General features: G+C 37.1%; 1 protein-coding gene across 2 annotated transcripts in view; it reads right to left on the minus strand.

Annotated features, from left to right (window-relative positions):
* The window catches only part of LOC145982728 (protein FAM117B-like), a 49,193-nt gene that overhangs the window by 20,803 nt on the left and 13,871 nt on the right, over positions 1 to 14,519 (minus strand). For both annotated transcript variants that reach the window (XM_083116090.1, XM_083116089.1), the window contains exons 3-6: positions 14,022 to 14,116; positions 8,742 to 9,012; positions 6,379 to 6,502; positions 3,083 to 3,160 (exon numbers count right to left, since the gene is read on the minus strand). In XM_083116090.1, the coding sequence (XP_082972216.1) occupies positions 3,083 to 3,160; positions 6,379 to 6,502; positions 8,742 to 9,012; positions 14,022 to 14,116 (568 nt within the window). The remainder of the gene's footprint in view (positions 1 to 3,082; positions 3,161 to 6,378; positions 6,503 to 8,741; positions 9,013 to 14,021; positions 14,117 to 14,519) is intronic.

Here is a 14,519-nt window from a genome sequence, read left to right on the forward strand (position 1 = left end):
AGTAATTTTCTTCCAGTTTTTTACTGTGGTTTACATTTTAGGAAAAGGGCTATAACTCCTCAACTACTGTATTTCTTTTGAAAAATTTAAATTTTACATGTAATAATGAGTAAAAAGCAATAATTTAAGCAATGTGTGACAAATAATGGTCAAGAAGGGATGCGGGGGCAAAGGCCCAAAGTTCAAGATTTGATGGGACACAGACATTACATTCCTCAAAGGGTGGTCTCTTGTCGTACGTTCCTCCGAATATGGTCCATTAAGCATCCATAGAGCGGACGCTAGAAGCGAAATTCTGGAAATTGTTCTGAAAGCTAACAAAACTGCCGCTCTTATATATTATTAATCAGTCTATTCTCAACGAAACTTTGCATGGTTGTGGGAATGTACTACTACTACATAGTACATTTTTCATTCACTTCCGCCTATTGGAAGGGGAAGGCACAGGGGCATGCCATATGGGTCATTCCACGCCATTTCAACGAGGTCATGTCACCCATTTCATTTTACAGCACTTTGAAATGTCATTAAATCAGTGTTGTCTGTCACTCTTGAGACCCACGACACAAGATACCCTTGCTTACATTTTATTTCTTTTCTCCTTAACCAATGATCAGATATCTCTGAAATTTTACACAAAGTTCAATGAAATAATGAGGATTTCAGAAAAAAAATACATCAGCACTCAAAAATTTTTACAAATGCCCATAAAAAGACTAATAATGGACTTGTAGCCTAATTTTTGTGGTGGAAAAACTAGGTTACGAAAATGCGAATTTTCATCATGTGGGTATGATGGAACCAAAAGATCTTGATGTTGAAAATCATTGCCAAGACATGCTCTTTCTCTACACAAAATATTTTTTTTTGTTTTTTTAATCCTTCTAATAAAAATTTTACATTTTTTGGACATTGCGTAAAACTTCAGGGTCAATCCGTACCAAATAGTCCAGCACTGGTCATTTGAACATTTTTAAAATTATGTTTCACTGTTTTGTGATATTATTCAATATATATCCCGTTTTGTTGGATTCTTCTTGATATCTAAGAATAGTGCAATGTCATTGTAAACTTATGTTAACTTGTGCGAAACCAGTAATAAGTCAGGATGATGAAAGAAAACCTTCGTAAGCACTGCTACATTAAATAAGGTGAAGTGAGCCAGAAGAGTAATTAAATTTCAGTAGCATATTTGCAGTCTAAAGATCTTCTTAATGCATGCGATTTTTGTTGGATCTTGCAGTCCGAAGACATCCAACAAGAATCAATTCCATACGAGTGCCATGCATGCAATTCCTGTTGCATGTTGTAGTGAGATACTTTGTCGGGTGGCGATATTCGACAAAAATCGTATGTATCAATGGAGCCTATTCGTTTCCATGTTCCTTCAGTTTGTCCAACAAAATGCCTTACTACGACGTCCGACAACTATCGGATGGCGCCACCCACTCCCATCCCCTCCATCTGTTGACAGTTCTATCTCCTTACTACTCCCATATGAACAAGAAAAAATGATAATTTATTTTCCACATAATATTTAGAGGCTTAACACATTTTTCTGCCCCTCTGGAAATTTCTCTCTCTCTCTCTCTCTCTTCTCCTACAATCACTGGTTTCTGGTGCAGTGGCTGTGTTGTGCATAAAAGGGACCTAAAAGTTTGAGGCCGAAACTTAGCAACAAGATTTCCTGTTCCCGTGCAGAGTTCCATAACGAAAGATGATTGGGGGGGGGGGGGGAAGAAGAAAAAAAAGTCAAGTCAAGACAAAATTCCCGGACATTTCCCTGACTTTTCCCAGGTCTGTTGCCACCCTGTTTTGGTTCTCCATCATACGCACATGATGAAAATTCAGATTTTGTAACCTAGTTTTTCCATCACAAAAATTAGGCTACAAGTCCATTATTAGTCTTTTTATAGGCATTTGTAAAAATATTTGAGTGCTGATGTATTTTCTTCTGAAATCCTCATTATTTCATTGAACTTTGTGTAAAATTTCAAAGAGATCTGATGATTGGTTAAGGAGAAAAGAAATAAAAAAGAAATAAAATGTAAGCAAGGGTATCTTGTGTCGAGCGTCTCAAGAGTGAGACAATGCTGATTTAATGACATTTCAAAGTGCTGTAAAATGAAAACCGTTTGAGATAGAGTGAAAAAAAATTTAGGGGGTTTCTTTCAGCTATAAATCTCATCGAAATCTGAGTTGGTGGTTGTCAAAATCTTAGTTTTTTGCATTGATTTGATGTGGAATGACCCATATGTCAATTTTTTTAAATGTCAGTTTTCTTCTTTTAACATTACTTATTGGGAGGCACAATTTTACCTCCACTAAAATCTCTGTATTTAAGAAAGAAAACGAATTTCATCTCTCTACCATTACTTCTCAAACTATGATTTTTTTGTACTTTGTGGCACGTTTGAAAGCATGCGCTTGAAAAAATCCCGTCTGCAGAGGCTTTCCAAGCATGCGAGACTCCATCCACTAAAGGACAACCTCCAGGAACACAGAAGCAGCAAAGAGGTTCCTAAAGGCATTTGCCTGGAGGAAAGTATAGAGACGCAAAACGTAAGACAGCCGAAAGGTAGCCATCAAAATCTGATGCTAGAAGAGAATGTTAAAAATCAAATGGACAGAGAAACAAACTAAACTGTTTTGAGACATTCACATTGCAAGAGAAGGCTGCAGAAATACATCATCCAGGAAGAAAAGAATGGCAATACCAGGACAGAGTATATCAAATAAATTGTTAAGATGTGAATTGCGAAAGCTTCAGACAAAATGAAGATAGGAATGAAACAAGTGATACAATAAAGTAAAAGCATAAGAGCTCAAACCTCGTGTTGGTTTCCTCAAGATATTTTTTTTCATTTAAAAAAATTCTTCCCCTGTTCACTTCTTACCTTCTTCCCATGCAACTGGTTTAAGAAGTGCAGTAAATTAAAGATTTTTTTAAATATGGAATAATATATCCGGTGGCTGAAAAAAAATTCAAAAATATAAATAAAAGCTAGTAAATTTATCTCATTTCATTCGTTCCTCTTGCATTGTAAACATTAAATGCATAGTCTGCATATCACTACTGTACCTTGTAAATCACTGGGAGGTCGTGAAGTGTCCATTATCCCAGGTATAGGTGGAGAAACTGATTCACGAGATGGGGGTCCTATAAAAAAATATAAATATGTACCAACATGAAGTTATTGCAGGATTCACTCAAATACATAATGGTTAACATTCCATGAAGTCATGAGTAATGCATTTGGTTCATTCCATGTGAAGTCAACCAATGAAGAAGCACTTTTCAACCTCACATATTTTAGTTAGTTTGGAATTTGAACAGGCCACCTGAGATAGGATAATTTGCAAAATTACAGATCCATATACTGTATTTTATATTTCCGAAATTACAGGGGTGCAAAATGTATGATTTTGACCATTTTTTCAACATCCTGTTAACTTTAAATTGCAATATTTGGGCAATCAGGGCATCTATAGAAGTGATTCAGAAGGCAATCTGTCAGGGTTAAAAACAATTGCAGGTGGTGTAATCAACATTTTGGTAGCCATTTTCTCAAAAATGAGTCTTAATATCTTTTAAAAAATTATGTCCTACCTACATTTTTACTCCAAAACTGTAAAATTTAAAAAAGGGATGCCAATGGGATTCGGAGTTACGATAGATTTAGGTTTGGTTATGGTAGGTTAGGTAAAGCATGCTAACATATTTTGATAGTCAAATTAATATAATTCAAAAGTAAAAGTATAACAGAAATGGAAAATTAAATATAACCGCAATATTGTTTGAACCGTACATGAAGCCAATATTTATATTCATAGTTCTTAGAAATATAAGGTAATTCGAAGTCCGTTCCCATGAGCAACTCTGTTATTAGTGCACATAGCGAAAAATGGAAACAGGGGAAAGTTGTTGGAAATAGGCAAGTTGCGATGTAAAGTGCTTGGATTTTCAACGTAGCATATGCAGTTCAAGATATACACAGGTATGAGACTTATTGGCACCCAAAAATGCTCGATGCTTGTCCTGGAATGCTGGATGTCATCGCAATACCATACAGTACTGGGTATGTATACAGTATGCATGTCACACAGTCATGCAATCTTAAAAATTATGCTGTCTTCCCACATTTACCATTAATAATGTTTGCAGTTTTATTAATGAGTAAATAAATGAATGAGTAAGCATTATGAAGCATATCCAAAAAGTAGATACATTCCACGTAGATCAAAGGGAAATTTTTGTTTTCCAAATGTGGCCACACTGGCTTTCACCTGAACCCTTAGGCTTTCTCTGAATGTTTGTTCGGCAATGCTACACCAAGTAACAAGTGTATGTTTGAAATGGCAGCACCAATCCACAATCCTACCAAACGCACGATGCATTCCATCGTACACTTTCTCAATGCAAAAGTTGAGCATCCGCAGAAATTCACATAAAAAATTGTTGATGTTTATGGGTACATTATGAACCAACAAAATGTGAGGAACTGGCACTGAGTTCTCAGGAGACAGGGCTGGTGTTCAAGATAAAGAAAGGGGGGGGGGGGCTCAGCTATCTCTGATGACCTTCACAAAATTGAAGAAATTTGCACAAATCTGCATTTGACAATAAGAGAATTGGACCTTGTTACCAAAGTGTCTAAGACCACAGGGTACAATGCATGCTGGGTGTCCAAAATGTTAATGGACAGAAACAAAATGAAATGGATGGGCTCTGCACTGAACTTTCTCATGTGCCATGCAGAGCAGAGGACTGAGATCAGTGTCTGAACCACTATTAATGGAAATGAACTGGGATTACCACCACATGCTTCAATAAAAAAAAACAGGACTTGTTTTTTTTGGACATACAAGGCATTCTCCTGGCACAACAATTAATGCTACTACTTTTTGTCAGACCTTGGAATGGCATTGAGAGGCCAAAAAGGAGGGGAATGTTGGCACATGGGGTCTGTCTGCTTCACAACAATGTTCGGGTCCTCACCACAAATGTCACCAAAGAAACATCTCAGTGGGAAATGCTTCGAAGAAAGAAGAAGTCATGATGTGGTTCAACAGGCAGACAGACATCTATGCCTCTGCAATACTGAAGTTAGTTCCCAGACATAATAAATATTTGGCTAATGGTAGCAACTATCTTGAAAAGTGAACTATGTATAAAATTTGTAAAATAAAAATTATGTGAATGCCTATTGGTTTTTCTATCTTTTACTTTCAACACACACTTACTACATATTTTTCCCCCTCACCTTCTTAATATTATGACAATTACCAATCTCATGCATAGGCATACACATCAAGAGAGGGAGGAGGGGGGACAGTTGCCTCCCTCTTACTGTGGAATTCAGTGTAGATGAATCTTGTAGCTGTTAATCAACAAGATTAACAGCTACTCTAAAAAAAATGAAGCTTTTACAAGCCAATGGAAGTTCCAAGCAATGTAGGGGGGGGGATGAATTATATTTTATGTAACATTGTAGGCTACAATATTTTCGTAAGACTACAGAAGTTCATTCTAATGATGAACCAACAGCATTTCATGTGCTATCAAATATTTGCAAAAATATATGTCCATTAAATTCGCAAGCATGTGTAGTAAAAATTTTAGTTTAAGAAGAGCAGTGAATGTTGTTTTGTTTCAGCTTTCTTTTACTCAAGAGTAAACAGCAGTTCCATTTCCGCATGAGAGGGATGACATGTGTGTAATTAAGTCTAAAATGATGATAAATGTACACACAAATGGGAAATTAGGGCCAGACTGACCAGATATGCACCCAATATAGTCTGTAAACAGCAAGATGGAATGAGTTTTCTTTCTCCGACTGAACTTTCAAGATTTTGAGAGGGGGTGCCCACATGTACAACTTCTCCTCTTCCTCAAACTCTAGCCAGCATGATCATCTGTTCTTGTTTAACAACCCTCTTTGCTTGTCCCATGTACAGCTAAATTTCATTTGAGATTCCTGCACCTTTTAATGGGTATACAAAGAATGCTTATAGGTTGAAATAATACTGTATGTTTGTGATCCTAGTTTCATTTCCAGTTAAATATGGTGTTTTCTATTAATTCTTCTATTTCTTTTTGTGTTAATCCTGGCATAAAATGAAAACTACTCATCTATTCTTCAACCACACACTCCCCTTTTTTTTATTATGATTTGTAAATTTTTTGACTACAGAGTCAGGTGATCTAGTTGGTAGGACATTCAACCACACTGGAGACATGGATTGAATTCTATGTTTGTCAGTGGTCTCAGATAGGAATATTTTTCTCACATTCGTACAGCTCTGTACATCTGTACAGACTGTACATCTATAATTATGTTGATTTGTTAAAATGTTAACTTGGTATATGTGACAAACCTGAGGATTGTGAGCTTTCCGTGAAGTCCCGACCAGCACCTGGCGTTTGTGTATTGACTGACCGAGTTGACCTGAGGAGATCCGCTAATGGTGCCCTATGCCCCTCAGGAGTTGGCTGACATGTCTGAGAAAAGACACATAAATCAGAATATGAAAGATATGAAAGAGAAACCATGAACATTACAACTACATACACTAAAAATATTAATCTCTGCAATGTTGTTCCCACAACTTTAGTTGAAATGATTATGTTTATTTTCTCAACATTTTGACACTCTGCAGGCATTTCTCCTAGATTAAAACTGTAACCAGAATAACAGTTCAACAGGCATGCCATATTTATTCTAGAACCCCATGAACTTTTTTTTTTACTGGAAATGTGGTAGAAAATGATTATGCAGCTTACATGGGCATAGCCAACTGAAGGCAAAGTGCTGAAGAAACATTATCATCTTATATCATGAATCAGCCTTGCTTGTATTTATGCCATTTAACATTAGTTAATAAAATGAGTTAAATAAATTTTATTGTATGAATTGTTGCATGTGAAATGCAGTGACAAAACTCACAGCTGCCTCAATTAACAATAACATCTTGATTACAATACAAGGGTGCAGCTTATTCACAAGGTGGTCAAGTAAATACAGTATATTTATAGTGTTGAAACTTTTTTCCCCAAATGCACTAATGTTGATCTACTCGAAAGCTTCCTGTAAGTAAAAATCCAAAAAGGCACTATCAGAATGACACCACATACACACACCGGTTCACAAATTAAAGATAAGCAACAAAGACAAAATGAGATACACACCAAAATGGGCACACATTTTATCAATCATTCATATTCAGATACAAATAACCTAAAAGAGGTAGAGATGTTAAAAACTAGTTTCCTTTACATAACACTGAATATAATTTGTTTTTGGCACAGACGGATGGAGAGGGGGGGGGGGGGGTGAGAGAATACTTGTGCTCTTTGTTACATAGTGCCTGGATGAAACAAACGAAAGTCTCGTCTCTGTACCTCCTGGATGGATAAGATTTCATAGACATTGCTTCCAGGGTTACTACAATATTAATGACAATATTCTTACCGATTTCAACTGATACTTGAACACTGAAAAGATTTATGCTTTAGAATATTCATAAATGTCAATAAAAAAATGCCACTGCAACTTTTTCACATCAATCTACAAGAGTTTGGCTTTAAAATATGCAGGTTCACATAGCTTGAAATGGCTGTTATATTCTCATGAAATCCACTCTTAATTCAAAATATAAAATAGGCAATTTGCAGTGATTTATTGCACTTTGTGGAACCTGCAAGATGCACAGACACTTGCAGGTATTTTAAAAATTCAAATTGATATTATCCCATATATATGGTTGCGAAGGTTGTTGAACAAATGTTGAAAAAATGACCTAAAAATAATATTCGCTGTTAAAATCAAAACATTAATATTTCATAAATTACAAGAAAGTGGTTGAATAATTCTACAAAATCCTTTGTTTGGTGGTTCAAACTAATGAAGCAAAGGGGGAAAACAAATAAGTGCTACTGTGTTTTTTTTTACTTCAAGGTTACATAAAATACATCGAGATTTTTCTGTGCAAGTCATTCACCTCCTTTCAGAGTGGGACTTGCACGATACAGTGGTCGGCCAGGATCTGAAAATACAGTTGAGTTTCGAGTACAGTAGATTATATTTTTTCTTGTTCTGACCAATCTCTCTTCAAAACCACAGATTAAAGCGATAATACTGGTCACGAAGGAGAACCCAACGTAGGCTTCACAAAAACTATTTTAAATTTGCTGCAGGAAAATAAATTTACCACAAATAATTATTTAATCCATTGACAAAGATTCCAGTTAAAAATAATGTGCTTTTCGATTGTACGTATTTTCGAATAATCGCAAAACTGCTAAAAAAGATCATGTCAGGAAATTTAAATATATGTAACTTATTACACCAAATTATTTAAAATTCACGAAACAACAGGGAAAGAGAAAAATAAACCTCAAACCTGAAGAAAAATGCAATAAAAACTGCAAAAAGTACTGAAAAATGCAAAATGTTTTCTGGTTTCAACTGAAGGGAAATGGACTGATATCAGCTTTAGCATTGTTTCCAAAGCTCAGAAAAAAAATATGATATTTTATCAACTTCCAAGCCCTATATATGATACTGTCTGACTCAGCCCAACCCAAAACAAAATTTTACCCACATTCCTCGTTGAACAGCTTTACTACAGGGACTAAATTTTAAAGCATTCCACTCAACTTTACCCTTTACTAAATGAGTAAGATATCATGCAACACAGATCTAATATACAGACAAAAAGTAATTTTTGTATCCTATTACCTTTTCTTCTTCTCTGTCGACATCCTGTGAAGAGGCCCCTTTCAAAACTAGCCTCTCGATTTCCTGATTCAAACCTTCTATTGAATTCCTCATGCGAGGCACTAAAGGCTTTGGAACGTTGGGAATGGGAATACCTTTTGGATGTGAGGACGTGGGAGTACATAGTGAAGTAATTTGTGAGCTAGATAAAACTGAGTGGTCACCATGCACAGGATTTGGCTGCATTAAAGCTGTACGCTCCCTACTATTTTCCTTGTTTGTTCTCTGTAATCTGGAATGAAGAGAAAAACAAAGAGCATTAGAAAGTAGTTTTGTTATTAGAATAAAGTATTGCTATGTTATTAGAATAAATTATTGCTATGTAGCCCATTACTGTTCAAGCAATCCAGTTAACCTGTAGCATACGGAAATATAATTTTTCATCAGAACTGTGTACTAACAATTTACTACTTTAAAGATAACTGGTATAAAAAAAAAAAAAAAATTCTGAAAAGTTACCACCAGTAAAACTACTTTTAACTCTTATTGTATTGCTTTATATTAGGGCTGAGCCGGTACAACTTTGAACCAATGCTGATACTTTCACCGATTCAGATGCCGATACTTGTATAATTACAATTTAAAACAACAAAGGCTAGTTAACTGAGTTACATCACATTTCTTTAATGACTTTAAATAACTTCCAAATTATTCTTATGCAGCAGTATAACACTACAATGTCGTGTGGTATTTGCTATTTTTTTTTCATGTGAACTTCTCTCTAGACCCAGAGGATGCAAAGAATTTTTTTTGAAATGTTGCAAGACTTTTTAAATGTTGCAATTACACCAAAAAAATCGGTGGATTGTCTCTTCTTTAATTTCATGTAAACACTATTTATTCTTGTTGTTTGGGTTAACCTGGAGAGGGAGAAAAGCAACGTAAAAATACACGGTTACCTAAAACTTTACGTATTCCTCTGAAGGCATGATAGGACAGCAAATTTGCAAAAAATTTAACCCTAATGTACCTTATACCAAGTCGGTCCATTTTCGACATATTCCACATTTATTGATTTTGTTGAAAAACTCCAGATTTCCAGATTCAAAATTAAAATAAGAAAAAAGTGGTGATCGATATGCCAACATGTTGACAATGTTTTATGAACAGTAAAACAAAACAATCAAAAGGTCCGAACATTTTCAAAGAGCAGGTCAAAACGTACTCTATGTTTAAATTTTCAATGAAGTTGCTTACCAAAAAACAGCAAATATCTCAAAATATCAATAAGACACTAAGCGTACAAATCACGAGAAAAACTTCCTTGTTTTATCAGCTGTCCAACGACATATTATAATGTTCACAAGAAATTAAAAAATCTGGAAAAAAGTTTAATAACAACGGGACAAGTAGAGTGGAAGTGGAAATTGAAAGAACAATGAAATGAAAGAACGTTTGTATGGCAATAATGGATTTAGTTAACAAGTATTTCTCAAAATGTTTTCCTCTGTGTTGAATCCATGCCCGAACCTTCTTCCTTACTTCTGTTCTAGTTACTCTTCAAGTGAAAGAGCGTCGCATTTCTTCAGTCGCATCAATGATTCTTTGTTTGGGATTTTCCACGGAAAGCACTGATGTTGCGTAAACTAAGGCTTTCATGTACCCCACACATCAAAATTGACAGGAAACAAGTCGGGACACCTTGCAGGCCACGGGATTGGCCCTTCTCTACTGAACCAGATCCTTCGAAACGTTGCATCCGGTACGGTGACTCCATAGTATTACCAACTACCACAATCTCTATTTTTGTGCGAGCAGGAATTGGAAATGGATGATTTCTTTTATTTCCACGCATGCCTTCGAGAAATTTGGTCACAGCTTTCACTTTGTCTATGCCTTTGATCTCATCAATCATCTGCTTTCCAGGAGAGAGAGGGGGGGGGGGGGATTTGTCCGGAAAACTACAGAACTTCTTGTGCTGGCCTTCCAACTTGTCACAAGGAAGGGTGAACCAACTTTTCTTGAAAAGAACAAATGCTGCTCTTGGCCGCAGATCTAGTGACTCAAGAACAATGGTATCTGTAGAAAAAGTTCAGCTGATGGTTACCGATATCAGTGACCACTGGTATCAGCTGATACCAATACATTAGCATCAGTATCGGCTTAACCCTACTTTATATCTGATTTACATGATCCAGGCCGGCGGTTTATTTTTTATCTAGGGGTTTCTAATATGTAGTCGAACCATCAACATACTTTACACTCCTTAGTGATTAGCATGATTGATTGATTTGGTGTTTTAAGTCCATTTTATGCATAGTAAGGCTAATCGGAACTAGACCTACAGTTTAAAGTGCGATCTGAACCACTATGTGAGTACACCAGGTATCGAACACCTTGATTACAAGGCAATAACGCCACCACTGCGGCATCAGACAGGCCTTACTGATTAGCATGCACATACAACCTATCCGAATTACACAATGACAGTTCACGGAGTATAACGAACAATTTATTTACATGTTTCTCCCCTTCTCCATTTATACAAACTTCCAGTACCTCATGCTCTAGATTCTCTCTTTCTTGATTACAAGAAATGCACTATTATGGATGTTGTTCTACGAGCACACTATATATCATAGCGATAACCCACTCCCGCAATTTATCACACAGGAGTCTGTATGCAGTCCTCTCTCTCATCAAGTGTTGTATGTTTAATTAGTGCTGCGGGCATTTAACATAGCACTAACCCTCTTCCACAGTTAATCATATGGGAGTCCCTACACATGGCACTAAGAAGCAAAAACTAGCCACAATGCTCTCTCCAACTGTATGCTGAACTTGACTCTACCCTTTAAGAGTAGGAACCAGATATTTAAAACTCATCCCCCCACACCCTACTGGGGTGAAGGCCCTATTGTAAACTGTAAGAAAAAAGCCATGGAGCGAAAACTAACCTTAGACTTCTTGGCTACAGAGCAAAAAGCAATCTTGGCCAGAACATTTACAACGTATATGTTATAAAGTGGTTTTTCAAATTTCACAACTGTGTATGCTAAAAACCACACAACAGTATGAAATGATTGTGTCTATTACTGGGGCAAACCATGGCAATTACTGACATACCAAATATCTATTCACCATAATAAGGCATGTAATATATAAGTTGGTTGTTAAAAACTGAATGTATGGTATTACCTGCACAAAGACTAAAAATATATCATCTCCTAGGAATCCACTGTGCTATGAAGGAGCACCTGTGTAGATAGATATCAGCCATAGTGTAGGTGTGTGATTAGCACCACAATCGAACTGCTTGTTATTGCTTTCATTTAATGTACACTATGATCTTCTTCAGGAACTCTTACCTGGCGTAGAGGTGTGGGCTAATATGAAGACCATCAACAGTTAGTATGATGTGAATGACAAAAGTTAGTCAGGATTCTAGTTTTTAACCTGTTTAACACTGAATGTTTTGAACTAGCACTTCTCAAAATACCTGCTGACAATCATCATCATGACCAAAATAAGATCATAAAACCTTCACTTCTACTACTGCCATCATTATATGAGGGCCATTTTTCTTGTAGTGGCAACACTGTTGGTATACACTTGCCAGTTGTCGCTGGGACAAATGACAATCGGGTCTTGTTTAGTCTTGTACTACGGATCGTGTCTAGGTGTTTGGTGCTGAATAGTACTGTTGTGTGGTAGTTTGAAGACATTAAAGTGAAGCGAGTGTATAATACCGCCCTGAACAATGTTCCCGCGTGAAGAACAGCGAATATTCATCAAATTTCAGGTTGCATGTGGAAGGAATGCATGGCAAATTCACAAGGGCTTACGTGAGGCATATGGGGACCATGTACCGTTACAAGATGGGCCAAGGAATTTGAAAGTGGTAGTGAATCAGCTGCGAAAGAACATGGTGGCAGGTATCCTCGCATGGCAACAGATCCACACCACCTTGATGCACTTTGAACATTGCTGGAGAATGAACGGCATTGGACATGTAGTGAATTAGCAAATAAACTGAAGATTTCACCATCCTCTTTATACCAGATGCTAACTCAGGACCTCTGTCTGCGTAAGTTATCGGCAAAATGGGTACTGCATATCCTGAAATGGCAATGGCACAGAAGTTCTGCAGTTCAGCAATGGCACAGATGGGAATGTGCACGCTTGCACCTTGCACGTTGGCGATTGGCAGGTAACACATTTCTTCCTCGCATTATTGCCACTGACAAGATATGGGCCGGATCGTACGAGCCACAATTGAAGTGGCAGTCGAACGAGTGGATTCATCCGGCTTCACCACATTCAAAAAAAAGTCAGACAGGAACTGGCGAATTTGACGGTGGTGATGATTGTGGCATGTGACCATGAAGGGGTTATCCTTGCACATTGTGTTCGACAAGGCGTTACGTTACAGTGAATGCAGACTATCACGTCAGTTAGCTTCGTGACCATTTGCGCCCTGCTCTTAGGTGCAAAAGACCACATCTCCTGCAATCAGGACCCATCATTCTCCATGATAACGCACAATGTCATACAGCACAAGTGGTGCAGTACGTACTGCAACAATGGGGTTGGGAGGTGTTGGAGCACCCACCTTATTCTCCTGACATCAATCCCTGTGACTTTGATTTGTTTCCCAAGATGAAGGAACCGCTGAGGAGGAAACGCTTTTCAGATGTTCCGAGCATCATTTCAGCCACAGGGCAGTCTCTGCACACACTGGCACGAACGGGAGCTATCAAAGGCATCCAACGACTGCCAGATGTTTGGAAGTGTTCATACAGCAGCAGGAGATTACATTGAAGGATTGTAAATGATTCCATGTATGTATCTTCTTTCATGTCTCTTTCTCATACATGTTGTCACTACAAGTATCCATATGGTAATTTAAAATTTTAATAATTTTGCTCAAGAGACATGCACTTCAAAAGGAACCAGGACTAACAAACTGCATGTCCAATTGGAAAAGGGTTGAACCTAGCTCACCAATTCAATCATCATCATTCATTGCTGGGAAAGCTCTGTGACACACAACTCTTTTTTGGTGGGATCAATATGACATATTTGAATTCTTTTGTTATTTAGCGTTGCTTTTCTCCCACTTTTGGCTAATCGTGAAGATGAGGATGAGTGGTGATATGATGAAGTCAATGGACACTCAAGAACACACCTACGCAGGCTGAGATTCGAACCCTGGGGCCCCTGGCATCGTAGCATGAAGTGCTAAACACTCTGCCATGGATGTTGGCTAAAAGGCAATTAAGAGTGAGGCAAAAAACATACCTATGTCTTATGTACTTGTCCAGTTTATCTTCAGTTCCACATGATTCCAGGTACCTATGGGATTTCTTTGGCTCAGCTAACCATTCTTCAGGTGTCTGCAAGGTAAATTAGACCAGTACAAATAACACTATAAAACAACTACTGTCCGTCTACCTTAACTGAGACCATGCACAATGAAATAAAAGTCATCCATATACTATATCAGAAAATAGAACATATCAGGAAAGTATTCATCACGTCACATTAGTAGATCAACTTAGTTGTAAATGAGTAACTTTATTTTAGATCATTAACTTAAATTGATCTCATTAGTAAATATTATAATTAAAACAAATGTACACAGCATTAATCAGGGTAGTATTGAACCTGGGTCTCCCTTCTAACCCGACCACTGAGGATGACTAACACAAAGTCAGCAAAGAAGATTCTCTCTCTCAAAGCAACGTAAGTAAAAAATATATATACATTATAGACGTAGAAAATGGTCCCAGAATATTC

Source organism: Lepisma saccharinum, unplaced genomic scaffold (assembly GCF_977018435.1).
Source record: "Lepisma saccharinum unplaced genomic scaffold, izLepSacc3.1 HAP1_SCAFFOLD_376, whole genome shotgun sequence".
Lineage (NCBI taxonomy): Eukaryota > Metazoa > Arthropoda > Insecta > Zygentoma > Lepismatidae > Lepisma > Lepisma saccharinum.